This window comes from Trichoderma aggressivum, assembly GCF_033847375.1.
Source record: "Trichoderma aggressivum f. europaeum strain CBS 100526 chromosome Unknown scaffold_045, whole genome shotgun sequence".
NCBI classification, from domain to species: domain Eukaryota; kingdom Fungi; phylum Ascomycota; class Sordariomycetes; order Hypocreales; family Hypocreaceae; genus Trichoderma; species Trichoderma aggressivum.
This window is the reverse complement of record NW_026946411.1, coordinates 18,358-44,339: the sequence shown is the minus strand read 5'-3', so window position 1 is coordinate 44,339 and position 25,982 is coordinate 18,358. Positions and strand designations below refer to the sequence as shown.

Genomic DNA, 25,982 nt, shown 5'->3' with positions numbered 1-25,982 from the left:
AAAGACTATTAGAACCAAGCGATCAATAAGCGACAGAAAAGAGAACGAACGCGCCTGTCACCGTTTCAAAACAGGGACAGAGATGGTCGGTTCCGTCGGTCGTCCATCAGAGACCGATGGTAGCATTCTTATAGTATTCAACAATTCTCTCGCTATAATAAATGTATCGCTATAATAAATGTGCTTACTCTGTCTCGGGTAGGGTCCCGCCAATCTGGATATCCATGCCTGCTGGCGCATCTCGCGATGAACACTACTTACAGCGATCTGCAAGTGAACCCTTCGACGGAACGTAGTCTGGACGAATATGAGCCGGAAACTAATCAGGGGCAACTGAAAGTGTCCAATAGCCACCGAAGACCTAATCCAAGAGTTTGGCGCCGGGAATTTTGAAGTTTCAGACGCGAAAATCTGACATGTCAATCATTCGTCTAGACTAATCCAACAACATTCGCTTGTATAAAGGTAAAATGAACTCCATTCCGCGAAATCTGGATTGAATAGTCTCAAACATATGTGTTTCTCGCAGCTCCCGAAGAAAGGGGTCAAGGAGTTACCCGACACGGGGAGGTTGTAGCACGTTCTCTCCCTTCCGTCAAGACCAGATATGGGTAAGGGGAAAGCCTCATGATCGGCATATGTTGTAGAATGTAGATACAGACTATTTATTTTATATTAGCAATTGGGAGTAGCGAGAATGAGAAGTATGAAATAATAGAGATTTGCATGCTCAAGAAGACGTAGGCACGAGCACACCATATTCGACCTTCTGAGAAGCAACAAATGCCTTCGGGTCACAGCTGCCATCATTTTTCTTTTTCATTTCTCTCCCCGTTTAGTAAACATTGTTTAACAGGGGGTTGGTTTTGGATGTCTGAATGAAACAGTGCTGCCGCATTCCTGACGAGGCTGTCTGGATCCATCGTGTTGGGTTTTGAAGATGTAGAGCCGGTAAAGGGATCCGGATCAGCAGTGGAATGTACAGCCGCATTCCTCGCAGAAGTAATTGTCCGTAGCCATCACGAAGCATTAATGCTATGTTTACCATACATTTGCGAAAATGATTTGCTTGGGATTGAAGTTGGGGAGTGCTGTCGTGTGCACGTGACGCGGATATTCACTTGAGGAGGGAAAGAACGAGCTGTGCATTATAAGCTTGGGACCCTACAAGATTGAAAAGGTGCATGCACTACCTTAGTAGTACCAAGGTGCTAACCAAGGTACCCGGCATATCAATGTTTTAAGGTACATGTACCTGGAGCGTCGCAGAAGCCCCCAAGGCAATGGAGGTAGCAGCCATACAAACCTGTAGATGGTTTTGGGTCACAGTTCTGTGATCAGGTCTCTATAACAACGAGTATCGCAAGAAGTCAAAGGTAAAGGCAAAGGCAATACAGAAAACAAATCACAAGCCATTTAACCGCCGGCGGTGTATTCGAAAACTTCGACTGCCATTATTCCTTCTCCTTTCTTCTCCATTCCTTCCTCTACATCACTTGACACACTCGCCATCATCACTCGCGTGCAAAGTTCAATACTCTCACAAATATCTTCCACTCTTCACACTACTCCATACACGCACATCACACAACCGAAAGCCCATCCAAAGCAAATAATACCTACGATTAAACAAACCCAAACTGCGTTTCCCTCCAAGAACAAAGTTCACTCTTCCGACCGTGCCCCAAAGGAGCTAACAACTCCCTAGACCTTGACGAGAACCGCAGCCATGTCAGATTAGCGAGCTGACGGTGACGCGGGAAAGGATTCACAGCATGGAGTTGATGCTGAAGACCGGGATTCTCAAACTGAAGAAATTTATGAGAAGATTGTCAAGGGCCTGGACCGAGTGGAGGCCAAACTTGAGCGACTGGGTGACCATCACCATCAGATCCTACTTGAACGAACAGAGGCCATCTTGGAAGCACTCACCCAGCTTACTGAAGGCATTGAGAGGCAGAAAGAGAGTCTCAGAATTTTCAGACAAGAATGTGGGCAATGGGAGAAAAGAGAGAGAAGGCGACACTTGCTCTCGCTACTGGGTAGCCTGGCTGCATTTGTAGCGTCCGGCTCGGTGTTGTATTGCAGATACTACTCTCAACACCCAGACTCTTGTTAGGAGAGCAGCTTGAGTGGCTCCAGGGCCCCTTCATTCCTAATGTATATGGATACGTTATGGTAACAGCGGGCCAGCCTGTGTTGAGCTACCCACGATATCTCGTCAAAAGCGCGATGAGGACATCTAAACACCATGTTCCACAAAGCGAGGGAGTTACGGTGACTGTTCGCTCCATACCAACGAATCTCTGGTATCGGAGTTCATAGCCCGAGAAATGTCTCGGTTTTCACAAGAATGGAATAAAAATAGCAACCAACGCCTTTTATGAGAGTATTCGTTAGGGGAGGGAGGTGAAGTCGTGGTCGATGCATGTTCTCTTTAGGTTTGTACTCGTATTTATTTATTTGGAGTGGGTGTCATTGGTTGATTTCTAGATCCCAACATCAATATTTCCAAGACTACTCTGTCATGAAAAGGATTTATTCTACAAGCTAATAATGCCGTCACCTTTTTTATGTACTGCAAAGTTGGGATGCTCCCTTTTACAGTATGTTATAGGGTAAAGCTGCTTTCCACCGCTGGAAATTGGCTTGTACCACAGGCGAAGATATATGTTTGAACGTACCTAGAATTGTCGAAATATACCAGCATAATTCCGATGAAACCTCGAGGCTCAACTTGGCGAGTTGATGCTGTGACAGAGTCATGTTGAGCTTCTCGAGATGCGACTCACCCAGTTTTGCGATACCGGAGCTAGATGGAAACGCTCCAACGTGCAATAGAAGGGCGGCAGCTACGATAAAAACGACGGATCTTGGGCGATGGCCCGTGCAGCCGCCGATTCAGCCAAGGGCGAGAGGCTTCCACTCAACCAATGGCTGCAAGGTAAGCCCAATCGAAACCTGTGGATGCTTATTGGCCGGTTCTGATAGGGTTCCAGTTGTCAATGTCAGGCAGATCTAATTTTCCAGCGGTTTAGCGGGTTGCATGCATCCAAATGCTAGGGTTGGATTTCAAGGCTCAGCCCAAGCTGTGACTGACGCTTGCACAATACAAAACCAACAAACAAGAGGGAGAAAGAATATAAATATAACAGCCACAACAACCTCGTGCTGTCATCTACTTTTGAAACCATCAGACCATTGTTTCCACAATTGCTTGTAGTAACACCATCTCCTTTCTGTCAATAACGCCTTGTAATGAGCCCTTATGAATGTCGTGTGCAGCCCCCCACAACGTCATGGTTTTTTTCTCCTTTGGTGTGGAAATTTTTCTCAGATGGGACCGCGTCAAAATTAATCTCGGGTTGGATCTGGCTCCACCCATTTCTGCCACTTGTTTGGTTTATATCTCTCACCAAAAGACTGAGACAGAGAGAGAGAGAGAGAGAAAGCTGGGGGGCTCAACCGCTATCTAATCGGTGACTCTTCTCTTCTCGTTTTCCAAACTGCATTGTCGAATAGGGCACACGAGCCACAACGATATCGGCGCCCCAGAGCTCGCCCAAACAGGACAAGCCGCACTTGTTAAAGTACTAGAGCACATCCCGTGTGTCTTGTTTTTCTGCTCTTTTTTCTCTTTTTCTCTTCTTTTTCCCACCATCTGTCAGAAACCAACAGTCCAATTGCACCTCGTGCAAATCCCGCATCAGCTCAATCCAACCTGCTATCCAGAGTGCCTTGTGCCTCGCCTCTACATCTTCGACTTTCCGTTTCTCAATCCGCCCTTATGAACGGGCACCCGTCGGAATTCACTTCTCAGGTATGCAGCTCTTCTCTTCTGCCCCCACGTGCCGTCTGCATGCAATCATCCCCGCATCTGCAGCTTCGGAACAGCCCTCGTTTGCTCAAACTATTAAATCCAAATCAATTGTTCAAAATGCTAATATTGTATTCTATAGGACTATCTTTCTGGTTGGTCCTACTGCGATTCCCTCCTCACAATGCCAACTAACAAGAGACTTTTAGACCACCTGTGGAGGGCTTTGTCAGCTTGAAATACCTGTCCCGATTCAGCCTCAACCCCACCACCGTAACTTTTTTTTTTTTGTTTGCGAAGCCTTTTCCCTTGAATCGACTCACGAGTCAATTGGGAATCAGGAAAAAGGCATTGACAAACTGCAATGCCGGCGACAATGTTCTCTTTGGCCCTGTCCGCCGCCCGAGCCCCGACCCCGGCCTTGCTCCGGAGCACCGCCCGGCTTCCCCGAGCTCTGCCGACTCGTCTCTTTACCACGGCCGCTTTGAAGTCCCAGGCCAGGAACTCGGTTGCCCCAAAAGTCACCAAACGATTGGGCACGATTTCGGTCTTCCGGCCGTATTCTTCGGCTACTCAGACAGCCCCCAATCCTAAGGCGTACCTCGATAGCGGGGTTATCAAGCCCAAGCTGAACGTCGATGTCAAGAAGGTCCTCGTCATTGGTAGTGGTGGTCTTGCCATTGGACAGGCTGGTGAATTTGATTATTCAGGTATGCAATCTCGGAGCGTTTCTTGTTTCCCATGTCTTGTTACACCTATCTACGTCGTGGTCATGCTGGGGAAAACAACCGTTACAGAGCCCCGAGACAAGTTATACGCCGACTAACACAACACGCTACAGGATCACAAGCTTTGAAGGCCCTCAAGGAGGCTGGTGTCGCTTCCGTTCTCATTAACCCCAACATTGCCACCATTCAAACCAACCACTCCCTTGCCGATGAAGTCTACTATCTGCCCGTTACCCCGGAATATGTCAGCTATGTTATCGAGAAGGAGAAGCCCGACGGTATTTTCCTGTCCTTTGGTGGTCAGACTGCCCTCAACTTGGGCGTCCAGATGCAGCGACAGGGTCTCTTTGAGAAGTATGGCGTCAAGGTTCTCGGCACCAGTGTGAGGACCCTCGAGGTCAGTGAGGACCGAGACCTCTTCGCCAAGGCCCTTGAAGAAATCAACATTCCTATTGCCAAGTCAATTGCTGTCAGCACCGTGGATGAGGCTCTCAGTGCCGCTGATAAGATTGGATATCCCATCATTGTCCGCGCTGCTTATGCCCTTGGTGGTCTGGGTTCCGGTTTCGCCAACAACGAGGAGGAGCTTCGCAACATGGCTGCTCGATCACTCACTCTTTCGCCCCAGATTCTGGTTGAAAAATCACTCAAGGGATGGAAGGAAGTCGAGTATGAGGTTGTTCGAGACGCCAACAACAACTGTATCACCGTTTGCAACATGGAGAACTTCGACCCCCTGGGCATTCACACTGGTGACTCCATTGTCGTGGCTCCTAGTCAAACGCTGAGTGACGAGGAGTACCACATGCTCCGTACCGCCGCCATCAAGATCGTCCGTCATCTGGGTGTCGTCGGAGAGTGTAACGTTCAATACGCCCTGCAGCCCGACGGCCTCGACTACCGTGTCATTGAGGTCAATGCCCGTCTTTCGCGATCTTCCGCACTTGCTTCCAAGGCTACCGGATACCCCCTTGCTTACACTGCTGCCAAGATCGGTTTGGGACACAGTCTCCCTGAGCTCCCCAACGCTGTTACCAAAACCACCACTGCCAACTTTGAGCCCTCTCTGGATTACATCGTCACCAAGATCCCTCGGTGGGATCTTTCCAAGTTCCAGCACGTCAAGCGCGACATTGGAAGTGCTATGAAGTCTGTCGGCGAAGTCATGGCTATCGGCCGAACCTTTGAAGAGTCCTTCCAGAAGGCTATCCGACAGGTTGATCCCAAATTTGTTGGTTTCCAGGGTGACAAGTTCGAAGACCTCGACTTTGAGCTTCAAAACCCTACCGATCGCCGATGGCTCGCTGTTGGCCAGGCCATGCTCCACGAAAACTACTCTGTTGAAAAGGTTCACGACTTGACCAAGATTGACAAGTGGTTCCTGTACAAGCTCCAGAATATTGTCGACTGCACTCGTGAGCTTCAAGCTGCCGGTAGTCTCGATGCTCTGCAGAAGGAACAAATCCTCAAGGCAAAGAAGATGGGTTTCTCCGATCGCCAGATTGCAAACGCTGTCAACAGCACCGAAGACGAAGTTCGAGCTCGTCGTCTCAGCTTCGACATTCGACCCTGGGTCAAGAAGATTGATACTCTGGCTGCAGAGTTCCCTGCTGACACTAACTACCTGTATACCACTTACAACGGATCTTCACATGACGTCACTTTTGAGGATAAGGGTACTGTTATCCTTGGTAGCGGTGTCTACCGTATCGGCAGCTCTGTTGAGTTCGACTGGTGTGCTGTTGGAGCCACCCAGGCTCTTCGGGAGATGGGAGAGAAGACTGTGATGATCAATTACAACCCGGAAACTTACAGCACTGATTTCGACACTGCTGATAAGCTTTACTTTGAAGAGTTGAGCTATGAGCGTGTCATGGACATCTACGAGCTGGAGAACGCATCTGGTGTTGTGGTGTCTGTGGGCGGCCAGCTACCCCAGAACATCGCCCTTCGCCTGCAGGAGACTGGCGGCGCTAATGTTCTCGGCACTGACCCCAAGGACATTGACAAGGCCGAGGACCGTCAAAAATTCTCTGAGATCCTTGACAGCATCGGTGTTGACCAGCCTGCCTGGAAGGAGCTCACCTCTGTTCAGGAGGCTGAGGACTTCGCCAACCAAGTGGGCTACCCTGTCCTGGTTCGTCCCAGTTATGTTCTCTCTGGAGCTGCCATGACTGTCATCCGCAGCCAGGAGGACCTCAAGGAGAAGCTGGAGGCTGCAGCCAATGTTTCCCCCGACCACCCCGTTGTTATCACCAAGTTCATCGAGGGTGCTCAGGAGATTGATGTCGATGGTGTTGCCTCTGAGGGTAATCTGATTATCCACGCCGTCAGTGAGCACGTCGAGCAGGCTGGTGTCCACTCCGGTGACGCTACCCTTGTCCTGCCTCCTGTCAACCTTGATGCTAGCATCATGGAGCGTCTCAAGGAGATTGCTCAGAAGGTTGCCAAGGCCTGGAAGATCACTGGTCCCTTCAACATGCAGATCATCAAGGCTGAAAACCCCGAGGGTGGTGAGCCTCTCCTCAAGGTCATCGAGTGCAACCTCCGTGCTTCTCGATCATTCCCATTCGTCAGCAAAGTCCTTGGAACCAACTTCATTGATGTCGCCACCAAGGCTCTCGTTGGCAAGAATGTCCCCCAGCCTACCGACCTCATGGCCATTGAGCGCGATTACCTTGCCACCAAGGTCCCCCAGTTCTCATGGACTCGTCTCGCTGGTGCGGATCCCTTCTTGGGCGTCGAGATGGCCTCTACTGGTGAGATGGCTTGCTTCGGTAAGAACCTCGTTGAGGCTTACTGGACTTCTCTGCAATCCACCATGAACTTCCGCATGCCCGAGCCTGGCGAGGGTCTGCTGTTTGGTGGTGAAATCGACAAGTCCTGGTTGACCCAGGTCGTCGACTACCTTGCACCTCTCGGCTACACTCTGTACGCCGCTAGCAACGATGTCAAGAACTTCATCGAGACCAGCTCAAAACACCAGGTCAAGGTTGAGGTGATTGAGTTCCCCACTGAGGACAAGCGTGCTCTCCGTGAAGTCTTCAAGAAGTACGACATCCGCGGTGTCTTCAACTTGGCCCTTGCCCGTGGCAAGACCACCTCCGATGTCGACTATGTCATGCGCCGTAACGCCGTCGACTTTGGCGTGCCTTTGTTCATGGAGCCCCAGGTAAGTGTTTCATCACACGACTCCCATATCTAATTAAAGCAACAACTGTGCTAACTTTTCCATTAGACCGCTATCCTCTTCGCCCAATGCATGAGCGAGAAGCTTCCTCGCCCCGAGGGCATCCCCTCCGAAGTCCGCGCTTGGTCTGACTTCATTGGCGGCAAGCCCCTGTAAATTATATACCCTGTATACAAGTGTCACATTTATTCTTTGTTCTAATGGCTTGCAATGAGCCCTTTGGGTTATAATTTGGTGCTACCTAGGTACCAATGGGCATGGCAAAGGGGAAGACTATGGAAGAGCGGCAAATGGATGGATGAATGGAGCCGGAAGTGAGATAAAAAAGGCGACTAGGCGTTTGTGTTAAAAAGAACCTTATTGCATACTATGATGCCTTGTCTTTGTCCAAGTGATGATGTAGAGGGATTTCAATGACCGAGAGGCCTCTCGAGGCTGTACTCTATTGTTAGACTCGTCAAGAGTTACTTGTGGTTTTGTGATGTTGCAACTGCGACCTATCAGATGAGAAGCGATCGAGTTGTCTGCTACCAACTTGCGCCTCAGTTGTGATACAAACAGATCATCTGACGAAAGAGTTTTGCATCTTCTTTGTCTCTCCCCCTCTTTTCATTCACCTCCCCTGCTTGTGCAATCTTTCTTTGTATGCAGGCAGCCACCTTATTCGTCAACCTCCCTTTGATCACAAGCTTTCCTTTGTTCATCAGCGTTCGGTTCTTCGCTGATAGCCGCTTTCTTCATCGGCAGCCACTTTACTCGCCAGCTGATGATGAAAACTATATAATCTGAACGAAAATCCTATCTTCCCCTTTCTTCTCTCCCTTGTCCTATCGCTATCCACCTTGATCTTTGAACAATATTTCTCGCCTCCCGTCCTCGACAAAAAAGCGCCTATTCACAACACAATGGATACTGTTGCCTTGGTACAACAGGAGGAAAAGGCAGACTGCCAAAACCCCAAGGATGAGTCGTCGACAAATAGCAAGCTCCAACCAATTGTCCCAGTCAACGACGGTGGGCTGGTTATCGGGAGATCAAAGGCGCAGGTCGAATGTGATACGGAAACCAACCCCGAAGCCCTTGAAACAATGAAGGAAAAGGCAGACTGCCAAAACCCCAAGGACGAGTCGTCGACAAATAGCAAGCTCCAACCAATTGTCCAAGTCAAGAACGGTGAGCTGGTTATCGTGAGACCAAGGGCGCAGGTCGAATATGATATGAAAGCCAACCTCGAAACCCGTGAAAAAATGAAGCAAAAGCTATTCCCATGGGCAAAGGACGCACCTAACGACTTGAACAAGGTAGCCCAGAGCTCCCTTTTCTACAGATATTCCCGTGAGCATGAAAATTGGTCCGACGAAATGAGGAAAGAGTTTCACGTCGTCGCGCCAACTATGGACTACTCGATGGGGGAGGAAAACATCATTACCGACCACCCGATCTGCACAGAGGCGAGCACCGGAAGCGCCACCTGGATTCATGCCTGGTTTTTGCAAGTGCTTTTCGGCAGAGCTGTTTGTGAAGGCCAGTCTTGGATTGAAGACCTGAAAAAGGAATATCCCGCTCTTCAGGTAGCGCTGTCTTCATCAGACCGACGGGGTGTCTTTTTCTTGAAACGTATAATAGATTGTAAACGTCGAAACGATCTTGAATGCCACAACAAAAAGATTCAAGGTCAGACACAAAAGATTATCGAGAACGTCAAAAACCATGATGACGAGGAGATTCGAAGACTACTTGAGAACAAGCCGCATATGGAAGCAGACCTAGCAAAAGCGATTCAAGACGTGCTCTCCAGTCATTTTCCAGTCAAGACGGTTAGCTATGATGGAAATTGAGGGCGCATAACCCCCCTAGATCTTATGATGGCCTTTGCCTAAGAGACCCGAATTGGGATGGGACAAGCATTGCAAATTCGCGATCGAGAGGGAGGAGGAATTTATGATGAGACAGACGGTGAGGTTCTCAACGGGAGGAGTGAAGCGGAAGACCCGGTTTCTCTTTGCTTTGATGGGCCACAAATTGGAGTTTTGTTCCCTCTTCTTTTTCTTTTGCTGGTTTCATTTGGTTTGATTTCTTTCTTCTTTCCTTTCTTGTTTTTTATATTTACTTCACCATCCGGATGAGGATGGTTGATGGCAACCACATGATTGTGAAACAAGACACTCCCTAGCTAGTCAGTTATAAAATGCTTTACAAATTTGAGGGAATCCTTGGTCTGAGTATATGCACGAAGAGTTTGAGAGACGCTCTATTTACATGAGACATAAATGTGTGAACGAAATTTCGGCGGTTTGATCTATCTCAGGTGATCTCAACAGGGGTTTCTCAGCTCATATACGTCTATCGACTTACAAGTCTAGCAGACAGAGGTAGACCAACGATCGCTACTTCGGTCCGTAATTTTTCGAAAAGTCTTGCAGATCCAGCGAAACAAAAAAAATGGAACAGTAACAACCTAATCAGAAGCCTTCTATCCTCTTCTCGTATCCTTTCGTTTACCACAAGCCTTTTTACTCTTTTCTAGGTAAGTTCTGCTACAACTGATTCATACGTTTCCACAACTGATCAACCTTCCACGCGTGCTCAAGCTTGAACGTATTAAACTCCTCCCACAACCTCTAGTTTCCTCTCTTCAACTCCCGGTTTCCATTCTCAAGCTGCCTAGCTCTCTGTTCGTGGGTGTTACAAACCGAACGCATCGTACCGTGTCCTTGCTTCAGCAGGGAACTCTCGCTCTCAAGCAGCGCAATCCTCTGTTCGAGAACATCGCAATTCAAACGCATTGTACCGTATTTCTGTTTTAGTAGCTTGATCTCCACTTCACTAGGCAAATTGAATTCTTGCTGATCATCGGAGCTGGATGCCATGGCTTCGATGTTTTGAGGAATTTGTTCATTTCTGGAGCTTGTAGTTATGGCCCCATTGCTTGAATGGGAGATTTCACGGCTTGAACGGGAGGAGTTTTGAGAGTTCTGCCTATCCCTGGACGCCTTGGTTCGGGTGCGTGGACGGGAAATCTCTTGAGGATATTGTTTCTCTTTGGAGCCAGATGCCTTGGTTCCCTTGGCGGGACGTGAGGGCTTCATCGGCATAACAGCCTTTCTTTTCCTATTCCATGTATATTTGAGAATCGGCGTTTCTTCTTTAAGGATCTTGGATCTTGGGTGTCCATGTTGTAGTTTTTGATGAAAGAATGGACGCTGTATCTTCAGGGACAACGCCTTCGTCTGCTTCATCCAGTACCCATGGGTGTTCCGCAGCAAGCTTCGCAAACCATGGTTGTCGCGAGCAAGCAATCGGACCAAACATTACTCGCAGAAACCAAAAATGCACCCAGATATGGGCATTCCATTTTGCATGTTTGCAGATGTAATGATTCGAAATCCTGCCTGTTGTTGGAAAGATTTCATACTTCAGAGTTGGCGCAACCTTTTTAAACTGCTTCGTCATTTCTTGGGTCCAAAGCCTAGATTCTCTTCTATATGCCTCTTTCAGCAACTTCTGAACTTGTTTCGTTATGAGATTGGCACTTGGATCTCTTGGAAATAAATCATCGAGAGCGTCACTGTTGTCGTCAGAATAATCAATTCCACTAGAGGAGTTATTTTCGCCGGAGAAGTCGTCGTAGTCGTCATCTTCGGAAGAGGAGCAGTCGGAGGAAAAAGAGTCATCAGAGATTTCCTGTGTTATCTGGGGAGACTGAAGGCGCTTTGATGAGTTGCCTCCGGTTTCCCCATCGAGAGGAAGAATGACTTCCTTCTTTAACAGATCGGCATCGTTTCCATTATTGTTTGGCGCAACGATAGTTTCCTTGAAAGCAGCCTCTTTGGCGGCGTTTCGTTCAGCGATGATTCTGTGAGATTCGGCCATGATCTCTTCGTCCTCGCGTCGAGCCAGAGATGCCATTTCGCTTGGTCGGAATCGTGGCTTGCGGGACAAAACAGGACAATAATGTAGACGCGTAATGGAAAAAAAAATGAAAATGAAAACAAGCATTAAATGAAGGAGAGAAGAATTAAGAAGAGGGAGGGGAATTTGTATAGTAGAGTGAGTGGTGAGTTGCCAGCTGTTTGTCAACTGCCAGGTCAGCCATTTTATCTATCATGTATCATGCGAGCAGCGGTCAAGGCAGCAAGATAGAGGGAAAGGAAGAAAGATTTATCCCGATCGTGACTTATGGCCTTGGGTCAGCAATCTCAAGATTGGATTCCCCTTGTTCTCCGAATATGGGCAACGCATGTTCCCTTAGCTTGCTTCCAAGGCCGAGGCGATTCACAGCGCCGACCCGCAAGACTTCTTCACTGCCTATATGAACGGGGAGACGACTCACAAAGTCTCTTCATTGATGAACATAGAATCAACACACAGGAAATCGTCATTATTGAACATATTCGCCTTTTTCAGTACGCGCGATTGTATATATCATGCAGAAAGGCGACCCAGCCAGGCTTGTCTCCCAGTCAACTCTACCACACATACCGTCGCAGATGATCTCGAATCAGAGATCTCGACAACAAGCATGTGCGAGAAAATCATCCAGTACGACTGTGGCCACATGTGCCGCCGCGCAATTCGCTGCATCGAACAGCAACCGAAATACCACCAGTCGGTGACTTGCTTCTCTGGCCTCGCCTACGCCTACGAACCAGACCACCACGAGACTCCCAAATTTGAGCGGCGCGCTACCCTCTGCCCAAAGTGCGAAGAAAAAGGAAAGGGTGGTGAGGTGTATCATAACGGCGTTCGACGAGCAAGCGCTCCTCCGATCGCGACAAGGCAGAATTCGATGCTGGTCCAGGAAAAGGAAAAGGAAAGGGAAAAGAGCACAATGACCAAGGTGAGTGCCAGCCTTGGCCGATCCAACTCCAATCCTGAACGGCCTCCCTCCCATCGTCTGAGGCGAGTCCGGGATACGGGCAGTAGCTCACTGCGCAACGAGTACAACCGTCTTGAACCAAGCCTCCAACGACATCCAGAACCACGCCTCGAACCACGCTCTGAGCCACGTGCCGAGCCACGCCTCGAGCAACGTCTTGAACATCGTCTTGAATCACCCCGGAATAACGGCTTTGAAGCCCGTCGCGGTCGAGCGCACCGTCCAAGGGACATCATCACGCGAGGTCTCGAGTTGGACTCGTTTGCGTCTGCATATGTTCCGTTCCGTGAAAGAACACCAACTAGCCCCGACAGCTTTACAGGCCTGCTAGATTACGCCGAAAGCACACACAACTTGTCCAGTCTTTCTCTCGGCGGACTCCGCCGTTCGACTTCGGTGTTAAAGGCGCTCCAAAAGGGCCTCGAGAGGAAGACTTCGGACGAATCATTCATCTGTGCATCAGCAAGAGAAGTAGAGAAAGGCGAAGGATACGAATAGAGTTTTGATGTTTTTTTTTTCTTTCTGTGTTGTAACTGTGATAGCCTATGGCTGCTAAATGTTACAAAAGGTGGTTAATAAAACAAATGCCGTACTGTACTTTTGCCCACCCACATCCTTGATACACCGCGCGTATTAGAGTGCAGTCCGCTTTGCACTTCTCCTTTGTATTTTTGAGGTACCATGGCCGTGTACAGACGCTATAGATGTGAAAACTTTTTTATGGTTGAAGCCCATCTGGAGGTGTAGATGATTGAGAGCGCTTGCTTGCAATATTAAGATTGTGTGATTGGAAAACTCAATGAGATGGGCGGTTTGTAGATTTGGACGCTGAAGAGATTGAAGAGGATTGTTTGCTTTTCGTCATATGGTGATGTCATCCAGTCTCGGTGAGAACGCCCCTGGAAAGGTTGATCGTATGACGAACTGAGTTGCGATGGTTGAGACATGTGGTTTACAGGTCCTGAGAGCCTTGGGTAAGGGATGGGGGAATGCCGCTCGAGACCAGAAACCCGTCATCTTTAAGTCAGTCTCGAATTAGTTGGCCTTGCCGTTCTTAGACGTGGCTTGGAACTTGGCAATCTCCTTCGACACGGACTTCTCAACTCGGGCCTGGAGTTCTCGTCGGTATCCGAGCTTGAAAAGCGTCTCGAGCCAGACAAACATGGGGGCGAGGAAGATGGCCTGGATGAGATTGTCCAACAAGGCAGGGGCGCGGCCCTCGAAGACGCCATGACCGATGAACTGTGCGATCCAGGAAACGATATGAACACCAAGGGCGACCTGGAAGGTTGTGGTGGGATCACGGAGGTGGCACGAGTTGACAAAGGCCGTGCTACCGAGACAAAAGGCAGCCAATACAAAGCCTGCTACTGGCTCTAACAACAGATAGAGCGATGCATAGAGGAAAGCGGCGATGGTACCGAGATTGAGATCCAAGTACGGGACGGTCAGCCAGCCGGGCGTGTGAATGAGCGTGCCCGTAAACGTGGCCTATTGCAGAAGGTAAGAACACAGAGTTGAGAGAAGGCATTGACATTGAGCGAGTTGAACATACCAAGGCAAATCCCGATACCAGCAGCAGAGGCACGCAGATCATGTGAATGGCCACATTGACGGGGTTATGGTGATAGGCGCCATACTGAGAGAAAATTCATTCGTTAGCGGGAGGACGAGGAAAGCATGAGGAGAGATGAGGCGAGCTCACAAACGTCAAGTGCCTTTCCAGATCCAGAGACATTTTGCCGAGGTTTAGAGACGGGCTGAAGGACAGACGGAGGGAGAGAGGGAGAAGCTCAACAAAATGCGAGAACCTGGTACCGCCAGTCCGAAGAATTGGCGCGACCGGCCGGCACGTGAGAAGAGATGCAATGGGACACAATGGACGAATCGGGGAGGAGAAGACAGAAAACCGCAGCAGCAAAGAGGCGCGAGGCAGCAACGAGACGGCGCGGGCGGCGTGCTATCGAGGTTGCAGAGTCGAGTGGAATTGGCCCGGCATGAGGGTTGATGATCCAAGGGGATGCAGATGCAGATGCAGATGCAAATTCGATGCACCAGGTCAGGAGACTCCGGAGGCGCTGAGAGCTCTGGGCGAGGTCCACTGAAAGCCGCTATGGCGTGTGCAAAGTTGGTGGGGATTTAGGAGCCTCGGGACAATTGACAGCGCGAGTGCTCAGCCTCTTGTCCCCTGGAAGTAAGCAAGCAAGCATTACAGGATACATGTACATAAGGTACTCAACGAGACGTGGTCGAGATGCTGGTCTATGCGAGTCTACATGGGGGATAGCATTGATGATGCACAAAATGCCTGTAGTCTATACTATTCCGAGGCATAAATGTGCAAGGGCCTTTTTTTCTTCTCTTCTCCCCGTGTTCTCATTGTTGAACAAGACTTGCCGATCTGTCTGCAACCTATTAGACATGGACCTAATGTAAGCTTCAGCCAGGTACCCGAGCTGCCGCCTTGACTACTAGCGCGCAGAGGTACCTTGAACCACGGGGTGCACCAAGCAGCAAAAGCTAAATGAGCGTCTTCTCTTGTCGATTCTGTGAGCTTTGATGAAGCAGTATCATGATGTAAAAACTGCGAATCTACTGCTTGGTCAAGTAATCGAATATGACGGGTGATTACAGTGCATCTCTGAATCGTTGTAGCACTTGGTAATAGATCGATACACGGTGGCCTTTTGTTGCGCGCTTCCAATGTCCCTCCTCCTCACTCATTCTCTCTCCAGGTACCTGCCTTGCACTTCACACAACAGTCGTAAAAAAAAACATGTGATGGACCCCTATTATGCGGAGTAAATGGGCAAACGCGCTCTACCCCAATCCCGAGTGCAGCGCATCAACGCAAATGACCTCAGCCTGCGTGTCTCCCGTTCGTTCGTCGCCCAAAGAATCGCTCTTAATAAGCTCGCGCCTGAGTCCCGTCCTGGGATAGCGCACAGACCATGTCGTAGCGCCGGCTCCAAAGATTTCCCATCCCAACCAAACCATCGCAATCGCAGCCTCGCCGCGCTTTCGTCTTCATCCTTCGTCCTCGCCAGCGCCAGCTCCATCAATCCCCAGCCGAGGAGCAGCAACGCACACCCGAAAGCGCAGAGATCCAGCTGTGCGTGTTGCGTCTGCTTCAAGGGCTTTGTCTCTTCTCCTCGCTCCTCGCTCCTCCTCCTCCTCCTCCTCCTCCCCTCCTCGCCGGGCTCCTCCCTTTCTTCGACGACCTCGATTGCCACGCCTCGCCGTCGCCGATTGACCAATAGATATCCGTGTAGCGCGCGAGTTCTCTCGAGAGACGAGATACGCCTTCATATGGGATATTGAGAGGCTTTTCTGGAAGGCTCACCCATTGCTCTCCGTCCAACCGACAGTTGCTATCCCGTCGTCATCCGAAGCCCTAGCCGTCACGCAACCAGTCGCCCATCATGTTCTTTCTCTACAATATGGAGCGCAGGGTCACCCTGCATCCGTCATACTTCGGCCGCAACATGCACGATCTCGTCACTAGCAAGCTGCTAAAGGACGTCGAAGGCACCTGCGCCGGCAGCTACTACATCATCTCCATCATGGACACGTTCGACATTTCCGAGGGCCGCATCTTGCCAGGCAACGGTCTCGCAGAGTTTACGGTTGGGTACCGCGCCGTCGTGTGGCGGCCATTCAAAGGAGAGACGGTAAGGCGAAATCTGCGCCCGTTGTGGCAAGCAGTTGTCTGACCCTGATCAGGTTGATGCCGTTGTCTACTCCATCAATCCACAGGGTTTCTTCGCCCAGGCTGGCCCCCTCAGACTCTTTGTGTCTGCTCATGTGCGTTTTAACTTCCCTCGCAATTCCGAATGGCCAATGGTTGGAGAGGTGCTGATTCACGTTGTTTGCCGCAGCTGATACCGAGCGACATCAAATGGGACCCCAACGCGACACCCCCTCAGTTTACCAACAACGAAGACACCGTCATCGAGCCGGGCACGCATGTGCGCGTCAAGATTATCGGCACGCGAACAGAGGTCGGCGAAATGTGGGCCATTGGAAGCATCAAGGAGGACTACCTAGGGTATGACTGATGGCTGTACGAGGACGCACACGTACATTGCCCGCTAACACTGCGCAACAGATGTCTCCAGGATTAATGGGTTATAAACATTCATTCATTCCTCGGGCCGAGGCGCAATTGAGCACATGAATTAACGACTCTGCGCTCCCATATGGTCTGAGCAGCAAAGGCCGAGGAATTAAGCGTCGTACGATGAGCTCAGCAGTTGGGCTTGATTTTCTGACAGGAGTTCAGAGATAGGAGATTGGGTAACACCCCCTTTCTGAAATCCAAACGAGGAAAAAAAAAACTCTGATACGCGTGGTTGATGCTGCTTTTCATTTTCGATAGAGCAAACAATATGGAGTCTCGCCCCCCACAACAATTAGATTCCAAAGATTGGACTCATTTATAGCCAACAGGCTTTTTTTTCTTTCATCTTCTTGGAGTATACAAATGGTAAAAACCCAAAAATCGGAAGAATCGGAATTGTTTTATATGTAAATATTGGTCCAGGCTAGTAATAGATGAATGGATAGCACATGCCGTGCTTGCTTTTTGCATGATGCATCTCCACATTGACATGACTCTAACTTCCGGGTACGTGGTATTATACAAGACTAAGACGACGGCGATAAGACAATAAGCAGCTCTCTCTATCAATAAGCAACAATCAATAAGCAATAAGCAATAAGCAATTAGCCCGATGGTAGCACGACTCGCTTCTTTGTTTGACCGAGACAGTCTCGCTATTCCCGTGTCGTGTCTCTGGTGCTTCCCCACGCCACCTTCAATGGCACCTCCACCAACTCTCCCCGCACTCTTCCTGTGATAGCCGACCTCATCCTGGACCATTCTCGTAGTGTAAGTCCAGTTTCGTCCCAGATCTCCCAAAAACATGCCACTGCCGGTTCATCTCTAAGTGCTTGTCCAATCATCGATTACAGAGACGGCGACGAGCTGCTCCGCCTGGCCTCTGACGTATTTTCCCTTTCACACGCCCCTTGCACTCCCCCTCCGATTCCGTCAAACACTGACCCGATTCTTTTTCCTCGGGAGCAAAACGAGCAGGCATGAATTCATTCTTCTTAAGAACCGCTACACCCCGTTTACTGCTCCGGAACATATCAGCTGTGCAACCCAAAATACCCAGAATGTCGTATATCGGAGCGGGAGTTGCGCCGGGAGGCGCGCAGGCGACGGTGCAGTCGGGCAACAAGCTCAAGGCGCTGTTTGACGCGAACAAGCCTGCTTTCGGCGGCTGGCAGATGCTTCCGGGAGCGACCATCTCGAGGCTGTTGGCGCAGTCTGGCGTGGATTGGGTGTTGGTGGATTGCGAGCATGGAGGCATGGACGGTGCGTTGCTGCGTGTGCAATTGATGTGAAGGTTTATGGAGTGAGTGAGCTGACAGTGGTTCTGGGTCGGTAGATCGTGCCATGCATGACGCGGTTCCTGCCATTGCGGCATTGGGAGTGTCTCCCATTGTGAGAATCGCGGGGATGGAGCCTTGGATGGTGAAGCGTATGTTTCCTCATTCTCTTCATATATACATGTAGTGAAGCTGACTCACTTATGATGCAGGTGCTCTGGACACTGGAGCTCACGGTGTATGTGTCCCAACTACTGCCTAATGACCAAGAATATCCAATATATAGTTACGTTAGATGCTGATGCAAGATTGAATACTGATACGAAACTTCCAGGTCCTTGTCCCGCTGCTGCGTACCGTCAAGGAGGCCGAAGACCTCGTCCAGGCCGCCAAGTTCCCTCCTTGGGGAAAGCGAGGCTTCGGGTCTCCTTATTCCGCCAAACAGTTCGGGCGCACCATCAGCTCCCTCGACTACCTCAACCAGGGCAACGAGTCCATCTTGACCATGGTTCAAATCGAGACCAAGGAGGCCCTCGAAGCAGTAAATGAAATCGCTGCCGTCGAGGGAATCGATGTGCTGTTCGTGGGTCCATTCGACCTAGGTAAGAAAGCTCGAGTAGCTATTTGTAAGCACCGCCCGAGATTCGGTTGTTAACTGGCAAACACATTCAGGTAACAACATCGGCCACCGCATCACCACCGAGGGCATCCCTCCGGAGCTCGACGCCGCCCTGGTCAAGATTCAGGCTGCCGCCGCCAAAGCTGGCAAGAAGAGTGGCATCTACACGCTCGACCCGGCCCACGCCAAGAAGTGCCAGCAGCTGGGCTTTGACATGATCCACGTAGTTACGGACTACATGGGCATCGAGGACATTGCTAAGCAGTCTCTCACCGCGGCCAGGAGTTAGATACCGAACTGCGCGTACCAACCAAAGAAATGTTCCTCTGTTGAATCTTGGGTAGATTAGAAATTAGAATTCTAGATGCCTTCGACTTGATCCATCTTGGCCTCGACTTGCTCCATCGTGAACCGGTGCATCAGCGTGATAGCCTTTCCAGTCTTGTTGACGTCCTCCTCGGGAGCGTCTGCTTTGCTAATGTGTATCTGTTCACCAGTCGTTAGTTAGGCCACTCCAATTGCTTGCCATCCGAAACAAGAGAAACACGGTACTCACAACAGGAATATCGAAATCGTATAAATTTTTCCACTGCTTGCATTCCGGCTTTGCCAAATTCACCTCCGTGTACTGAAACGGCCGCTTATCCCAAACGTCCGAAAGCACACCCTTGGCCTGCGTGCAGAGACCGCAGTCGTCCCTGGAAAATAAAGTGATCCTGCAAGCCTGCAGCAGACGCCTAGTCACAAACATCTTCAGCTACCTATTGCACATGAAATCCTGCGATTCTTTCTTCTATTTAGCATCGGATGTACTCTGAGATGTTTTTGGCGCATTCCACCAATGGCACAAGTCTCCAAGTCTTCCCTGGTACGTAAGATGGGACGATTTTAACTGGCGATGAGATCAGATGACTCAGCCTGCATAAACCCCACACAACCTGCATGAAACACACCGAAAAGACAAGGTCTGTTTCGCACCGACATCACAACTTCAAAAGAACCAAAACTTCCAAAAAGAAATTGCAAAAACATACAACAGCCGGTGTTCGCTGATGGTCACCCACTTAACTTGCTTGCCAGTATTACTACTCTGTGGGGTACTGATCCTCTACAAGATGGGTTTCAAACTTCAAAGGTAAGTAGATAAAGTAAGGCAAATTGATTGCGGATATGGCCCGTTGATTTCGCCTATATACGGCGTCTATCTGAACCACGCTACCCCCCATCTAATCAACTTGTTCCTCTCATCATTTCAGGCGGCAAAATACTCTCTTAATCCCTTTCCAATCCTAGTTTAGACGCCCAACAGATATCTAAGTACAGCTGTGCACATCCCATCCGAAGTAAATATAACGCTTGCCGGTAAGAAGTTGATCGAAGGAGGAGTTGTTCGAAGGAGGATTGAGATGTTGTCGAAGGAAGATGGAGATGTTGTCGAAGGAAGATGGAGATATTGTCGATAGAATATGGAGGAATTGTTCGTTGGAGAAGCTATATAGTACGTCAGCCGGAGACGATTTACGATGGTCCCCTCCGCCTCATCTTTATCTGAATCATTAGGCCAAAAGGCCCTTATAAGTATATTAAGCTCTGTAACAGTGCATGGGGCGCTCTAAAGCCATCATTCGATCTTGCGGTAGATCGAAAGACCGACTAAAGATTAGTTTACTGAGGTAGAGAAAAAATTTTTGATGCCAAACTCAGCTTATCGGCAAGTAATTCCTGCATCCTGTTGAAGTTCCGTGAAGGGCAGTATTCGCCTTCACATTAACACGAATAGCCTCTTTATCACGCGCGCGGTTTGAGGCCGACTTCATCCAAGGCTAAGATGACCGAACCACCGATAATACTGCTAATCGTTGAATGAGCTATTGAGAAGTTTCTTTTTTTTATCTTGAGCACACTACAGTTGCGACTTGCTTCGTGTGATTAAAGACCAGTGCCATGATCAATTTCGGAGTCATCGACTGCATTCCTGTTATTCACATGGACTCCTCGGAACAACGGTTTCATCATCCCCGCACGGCTTTTGTCGCAAAATTCATTCGAGGGGCCCATTCCGGAGCCCATTCCGGTATTATTATTCCGTGGCCAGCGTAAGACGTACGGCTTTCCGCTTGGCTGAAGCGTCGTTGTTTGACGTGCATCTCATCTACTGTTCCATCCAGGGAATACTCCTGAGTATATGCTGTGAAGTTGCGGTAATGCTGTATTGAAAGGATGACATTCAAGATGAAATTTGCTCCGATGAAGTTGAAACCGACTTCGATGGGCCTAGAGGGCAATGCCTTTCGAACCTGGCATCCGTGACGGGCCACTGCAAGACGCATTCCCTAGTGCAGTTCGTGCGATCTGTTATGGCTCTAGTACAGCAGGATTCTCCAGGTACGATGATGACGGGGCTGGTCAGATCAGGTCGTTGCCCCTGATCAATCTCGCGAGAGCAGCCCACACCTCTAAAGGAGCCAGAAGACAGCCACTGGCAAGACTTTTGTTTGTCTCTTCCATAGCGGTTGTCAGGAACTATGGCAAAGAGTTCTCTGCTTCGTCTTCATCAATCACCGTGCCAGAGGAGGAAATGCAGAGTCCGGAGACAGTGGTGCCCATGGGCGGGCATTTACTCGGACATGATTCTATTATTTTCCATCTCTGGTCAGTTTCTCCCAGCCTGCTTGGGCTATTATACTCAACTTATTGATAATGATACACGACACAGTAATCCGATGCAGAGGCCAAAATGGGTATGTGAACGTTTGCTCGGCCATGTTGGTCGCCACTTCCCAGACGAAATTGAGCGTGTTATTGTACGAATTGGCCAACTTTGGGGGCCGGAGGCATCGCCGGGAATATGGATGACGTCGGAGCATATTCCGGCATTATCGAAGGCGAGTAGTCTCATTGAAGCCATGCCTCAACTTGAAGGAGTAAGCCAATCACGTCCTTGATTCCAGGTGCTGTTTACTGACATATCATAGGACATATCTTTGGTTGCCAGTCGATCGAGCCAGTCGCTCTTTAATCGACATTCTATCCCAGCACGACAAGGTTCCTTTGGTCCTTCATGTCGAGAATCCTGTGCGGCAAAGTTCAGATAGCCACCGCGACTGAACCAAGTAGCGCTGTTAGGAATCGAACCTAACCTTGGATAACTCATCCGATCACAGATAGCATCATGAACACACACTGGCAGATGCGCTAGGCCTCTCTCTTGACAGGAAGATACCCTACCAGGAACGGCTCTGTAAGGTATCAAGTCTGGATGTATTCGACTCCCTGGTTGATTTCTTCACCAATTCTTCACCAACGATTTCCAAGACTTAGCTCTTGGGAAGATTCAACTAGATACGAAGAAAGCCATACACTGCTCAAAGACATTGCATGAGTCGCAGGGTGTTGATAACGACTTATTAGTAGAATACATCAGGCGGTGGGAGAAACAGTGAATCTTTACAAAAGCTGCGCAATAGCCTTGAGCTAGGCACTCACCATCACTTATATATATTCCCACTAACACAATCATTACAATCTCCGCTCCGAATACCACTAGCCATCGGTGTTCCAACCCTCTCTATACATTCTACAACTTTGTTATGGCTATCGTAATTAGTGAGAGATGGCTAAAGTACATGTACGCAGTTCGCACCGGCATCGTAATAGCCACTCTAGATATTATTGTGTCTGTATTCAGACAAAAAAGACTTGCCGGAAATCAACAAGAAGCATGGTTGGGCGTAGCTTTTTGCAAGGCCCAAGTGACATGTACTGTAGGCTGAGCGGCCCTCTTACATAAGCAGAACTAAAGGAAGTCTGGCGCCTTTTCTTTCTTTCTTTTATTTATCTAATCAATTCCTTTCCCAGAAACCTCCACCTCAACGTCAAACAACAATATCTGCCTCGCCATCAATTGGCCCGCCGCCGAGAGAATTGCGAAATGCTGCCTGCTACCATCAGGGCCGGCGCCCGTCGGCGTGTTTTCCAGGCTCTCTCTCGCGCGCGTGCACCTGCACTGTCCTCGACCCGATGCCTCAACTGTGCTCTCTCAACCACTCATTCCCTAACCACCGCTTCCTCGCCTACCTCAGATAGGACCCGCGAGATTGTGGCTCAGACTATTAGCAGCATTGGCAGTAAGCGTGAGGGGTAGGTCGTCGATGCTACGAGATAACGAGTGTCGGGGGATATTTACTAATATATATATATATACAAAATTTAGCGAACAATACATCAAATTGTTCACCAGCGTCTCCTCCTCCCAACAATTTGCTGTTATCAAAGTAGGGGGTGCCATTCTTCGAGACCACCTAGACGATCTCTGTGGAAGTCTTTCACTGCTCTTCGAGCTCGGATTATGTCCAGCCGTCGTTCATGGAGGCGGGCCGCAGTTGAATCACCTGTTAGAGGCTGAGGGGGTGGTTCCTGAATTCAAAGACGGAATAAGAGTAACCGATGCTAAAACCCTTGGTATTGCGCGAAAGCTCTTTTTGGAAGAGAATCTACGACTTATCGATCGCCTCGACTCCCTCGGCGTTGCGACACGCGCTATACAAGGGGCGTTCGGGGCAACCTACCTCGATAAAGAGAAGTGGCAGTATGTCGGTAAGATTACCGACGTCAGGAAGCAAGCTATCGAGAGTAGTATATCTGCCGGATATATACCCATCCTTACTTCAATGGCTGAAGGGGATGACGGTTGCCTCTTGAATGTTAATGCAGATGTTGCGGCTGCTGAACTTGCCCGTACTCTCAAGCCCCTCAAAGTTGTCTATCTATCTGAAAAAGGAGGCCTTTTCAATGGCGATGGCAAGAAGATCTCTCAGATTAATCTTGACGAAGAGTTTGACTATCTGATGGCCCAACCCTGGTGCCGTTATGGTACTCGCCTTAAGATTAAAGAGATTAAGGAGCTTCTTGATGACCTTCCCCGCAGCTCTAGTGTGGCGATTATCCACCCAAAGGATCTTCAAAAAGAGCTTTTTACTGATTCTGGTGCCGGTACGCTAATTCGCCGCGGTAATAAGATCCAAAAAGTTACCTCCATTGCCGAATTCAATAACATCGAGAAGCTAAAGACTACCTTAATCAGTAACTATAAGGGCCTCGATGCTGAAGCTGTTGTTAATCGATTTATCGACATGCTAAAGGAGAAGAAATTTACTGCTTATTATGATGATGATATGCAGTGTCTGGCTATAATAATACCTCAGGGTGAGAGTCAAGCTATAGCCACACTTGCCGTTCTAACTACAACTAAGTCTGGCTGGCTTAATAATATTATGGAAAATATCTTTACTGTTATTAAGAAAGACTACCCTATGCTAGTCTGGACTGTTAACCAGGAAGATGAGAACTTGACCTGGTTTTTCGAAAAGGCTGACGGGAGCTTTCTGAAAAATGGCAGTGTCCTCTTTTACTATGGCTGTGACTTACGCTCCGAGGCTCTTGTCCCCATATATGAGGACTTTGTATCCAGTGGACGAGCCATGCTCGGTAGCGCTAATCTCGAAAGGCTCCTTCGTTAGGCTGATCAGACTTCTATCTTGTGAAAAAGATAGATGCCCGAGAGGGGGTAAGTAGTGCAAGGGCCAGGAGGTTGGTGGATAGAAAGGACAGACCTACGTCTCGTTAGTTCAATGCCCAAGCATGGCTTTACGGTTTACTCTTTTGGGCGCTCATCTAAATCAAGGAAATTGCTTGCTCTCATTTTCTTCGAGGACGTCGTGTGTGGCCCTCACCGCCTTGTCCATCTGACTGACACAATGTGTTCGAAACTACATGTACCTGTTGGGCTCTGACCGGTACAGAGATTGGCCTTTTGACTTTCCGTACTATCTAATCTTACGACTCCGCGCCTCCTCCTTTGACTACAGTACCATTACTACGCTTAGTTCAGGGCGTTTGCGCCCTGTCTATCTCGGCCCGCTCGTATAATCAAGAGCTACGTGGCAGCGCTAGCAACACCAATATCAACACTTCTGTGGACATGAGGGACGTCTCCGATAGTTTTCTGCGCGGACAGGAATCACCAGATCTCAGCAACACACTATTTAAATCCCATTGAATATCTCAGATCTCAACCTCTATGTTGATTTCAGGTGTATCCCCTTTTCAGATATTATTAGCCAGAAGCTTCACGGCGGCTAAGAGTATGATTATATATATTTGTTTGTTTATTTATTTATTTTATTATTAACGTCTACTAAGTAAGCTAATTATATAAGTCTTTATCTAGGCACTAGGATAGTAAAAGCTACTAGGTTTAGATTAAGTATTTATTATATTTTAATATAATAAAAGAAAAGCAGGGGAATATTAATTTATATTATATATTTATTTTTATAAAAGGAGGGCTATATAAGCTTATATTTTTTATTAATTTTTAAAAATCCTTATATTTTTTATTATTAAAAAAATATTAAATTTAAGTAGTTTTAAAGTATATTTTTTTTTTAATACTTTAGGGAGAAAAAAGGCTATTATATAATATTTTATAAAATATTTTTATATTTTTAATTTATTATATTTATAAATAAACTTAATATTATATTTAAATTATTTATAATATTTTATAAAGTTTTTATACTTAAACTTTTTAATTAATAATTTATATAAAATTAATTATAAAAAATATAATTTTAAAAATATAAAAAAAGCTTTATAAAAATTTTATTTATTAACTTTATAAAACTTTAAGTAATTATTATTTTAATTATTATTTTATATTTTTTTATATTTTTTTTTTTTTATTATTTAATATAAATAATAATAAAGTAATTTTTTAAATAATAAAAAAAATTTAAATTTTTTTTTATTAATTAATTAGCTTTTTTATTTCCTAGTATATTTTTATAATCTAAAACTTAAGTTATTTTTATAATTATTTATAAAAGTAATTTTTAAGTAACTTAATATAGCTTTATATAAGCTTCTTAAGATAATATAAAAATTAACTTTAGTATTTTATTTATTATTATTAAATTATTTAAAAAAAGTAAAAATTTTTAAATATTTAAATTTTTAAAAATATAAGCTTTAGTTAATTTTATTACTTTAAAAATATTTATTATTTTAATATTATAAACTTTTATATTAATAAAAAAATTATATATTATAATTTTTTTAAAATTATAATATATAATAATTTTTTATTTTATATTATTTTATTTATTCTAAGACTTATTTAAGTAAGTAAAAGAAATAAATTTAAAAAAATTATTAAAAAACTTAAGATATTTTTTTATTATTTTTAATTTTAAAAAACCTTTAAAATTTAAGTTTACTTTAATAACTTTATTATTTTTAATAAAAAAAAATTAAATTATTTTTTTTATTAAAGTTATAATATATTATAATTT

The 25,982-nt window shown here is 47.3% G+C and overlaps 10 protein-coding genes across 10 annotated transcripts; 7 read left to right on the top strand and 3 right to left on the bottom strand.

Annotated features, from left to right (window-relative positions):
• Nucleotides 1-4,193: 4,193 nt before the first annotated feature.
• Triagg1_8755 (uncharacterized protein) lies at nucleotides 4,194-7,891 on the top strand (the record flags this gene model as incomplete). Its single annotated transcript, XM_062903636.1, has 3 exons — nucleotides 4,194-4,527; nucleotides 4,659-7,717; nucleotides 7,784-7,891. The coding sequence occupies 3 exons, from the start codon at nucleotides 4,194-4,196 to the stop codon at nucleotides 7,889-7,891; spliced, it is 3,501 nt and encodes a 1,166-aa protein (XP_062752227.1).
• Nucleotides 7,892-8,640: 749 nt separating this feature from the next.
• Nucleotides 8,641-9,573, top strand: Triagg1_8754 (uncharacterized protein; the record flags this gene model as incomplete). The annotated part of the gene is made up of 1 exon (XM_062903635.1): nucleotides 8,641-9,573. The coding sequence occupies one exon, from the start codon at nucleotides 8,641-8,643 to the stop codon at nucleotides 9,571-9,573; it is 933 nt and encodes a 310-aa protein (XP_062752226.1).
• Nucleotides 9,574-10,882: 1,309 nt separating this feature from the next.
• Triagg1_8753 (uncharacterized protein) lies at nucleotides 10,883-11,644 on the bottom strand (the record flags this gene model as incomplete). The annotated part of the gene is made up of 1 exon (XM_062903634.1): nucleotides 10,883-11,644. The coding sequence occupies one exon, from the start codon at nucleotides 11,642-11,644 to the stop codon at nucleotides 10,883-10,885; it is 762 nt and encodes a 253-aa protein (XP_062752225.1).
• A 613-nt stretch (nucleotides 11,645-12,257) lies between these two features.
• Triagg1_8752 (uncharacterized protein) lies at nucleotides 12,258-13,112 on the top strand (the record flags this gene model as incomplete). The annotated part of the gene is made up of 1 exon (XM_062903633.1): nucleotides 12,258-13,112. The coding sequence occupies one exon, from the start codon at nucleotides 12,258-12,260 to the stop codon at nucleotides 13,110-13,112; it is 855 nt and encodes a 284-aa protein (XP_062752224.1).
• Nucleotides 13,113-13,649: 537 nt separating this feature from the next.
• On the bottom strand, nucleotides 13,650-14,352 carry Triagg1_8751 (uncharacterized protein; the record flags this gene model as incomplete). The annotated part of the gene is made up of 3 exons (XM_062903632.1): nucleotides 13,650-14,105; nucleotides 14,170-14,253; nucleotides 14,320-14,352. 3 exons carry the CDS (start codon nucleotides 14,350-14,352, stop codon nucleotides 13,650-13,652), a joined length of 573 nt encoding a protein of 190 aa, XP_062752223.1.
• Nucleotides 14,353-15,468: 1,116 nt separating this feature from the next.
• Triagg1_8750 (uncharacterized protein) lies at nucleotides 15,469-15,874 on the top strand (the record flags this gene model as incomplete). The annotated part of the gene is made up of 2 exons (XM_062903631.1): nucleotides 15,469-15,492; nucleotides 15,575-15,874. 2 exons carry the CDS (start codon nucleotides 15,469-15,471, stop codon nucleotides 15,872-15,874), a joined length of 324 nt encoding a protein of 107 aa, XP_062752222.1.
• A 162-nt stretch (nucleotides 15,875-16,036) lies between these two features.
• On the top strand, nucleotides 16,037-16,738 carry Triagg1_8749 (uncharacterized protein; the record flags this gene model as incomplete). The annotated part of the gene is made up of 4 exons (XM_062903630.1): nucleotides 16,037-16,285; nucleotides 16,338-16,418; nucleotides 16,493-16,662; nucleotides 16,723-16,738. 4 exons carry the CDS (start codon nucleotides 16,037-16,039, stop codon nucleotides 16,736-16,738), a joined length of 516 nt encoding a protein of 171 aa, XP_062752221.1.
• Nucleotides 16,739-17,795: 1,057 nt separating this feature from the next.
• Triagg1_8748 (uncharacterized protein) lies at nucleotides 17,796-18,919 on the top strand (the record flags this gene model as incomplete). Its single annotated transcript, XM_062903629.1, has 5 exons — nucleotides 17,796-17,997; nucleotides 18,071-18,163; nucleotides 18,224-18,249; nucleotides 18,346-18,613; nucleotides 18,684-18,919. 5 exons carry the CDS (start codon nucleotides 17,796-17,798, stop codon nucleotides 18,917-18,919), a joined length of 825 nt encoding a protein of 274 aa, XP_062752220.1.
• Nucleotides 18,920-18,990: 71 nt separating this feature from the next.
• Nucleotides 18,991-19,381, bottom strand: Triagg1_8747 (uncharacterized protein; the record flags this gene model as incomplete). Its single annotated transcript, XM_062903628.1, has 2 exons — nucleotides 18,991-19,116; nucleotides 19,187-19,381. 2 exons carry the CDS (start codon nucleotides 19,379-19,381, stop codon nucleotides 18,991-18,993), a joined length of 321 nt encoding a protein of 106 aa, XP_062752219.1.
• Nucleotides 19,382-22,561: 3,180 nt separating this feature from the next.
• On the top strand, nucleotides 22,562-24,149 carry Triagg1_8746 (uncharacterized protein; the record flags this gene model as incomplete). Its single annotated transcript, XM_062903626.1, has 2 exons — nucleotides 22,562-22,770; nucleotides 22,844-24,149. 2 exons carry the CDS (start codon nucleotides 22,562-22,564, stop codon nucleotides 24,147-24,149), a joined length of 1,515 nt encoding a protein of 504 aa, XP_062752218.1.
• Nucleotides 24,150-25,982: the final 1,833 nt, after the last annotated feature.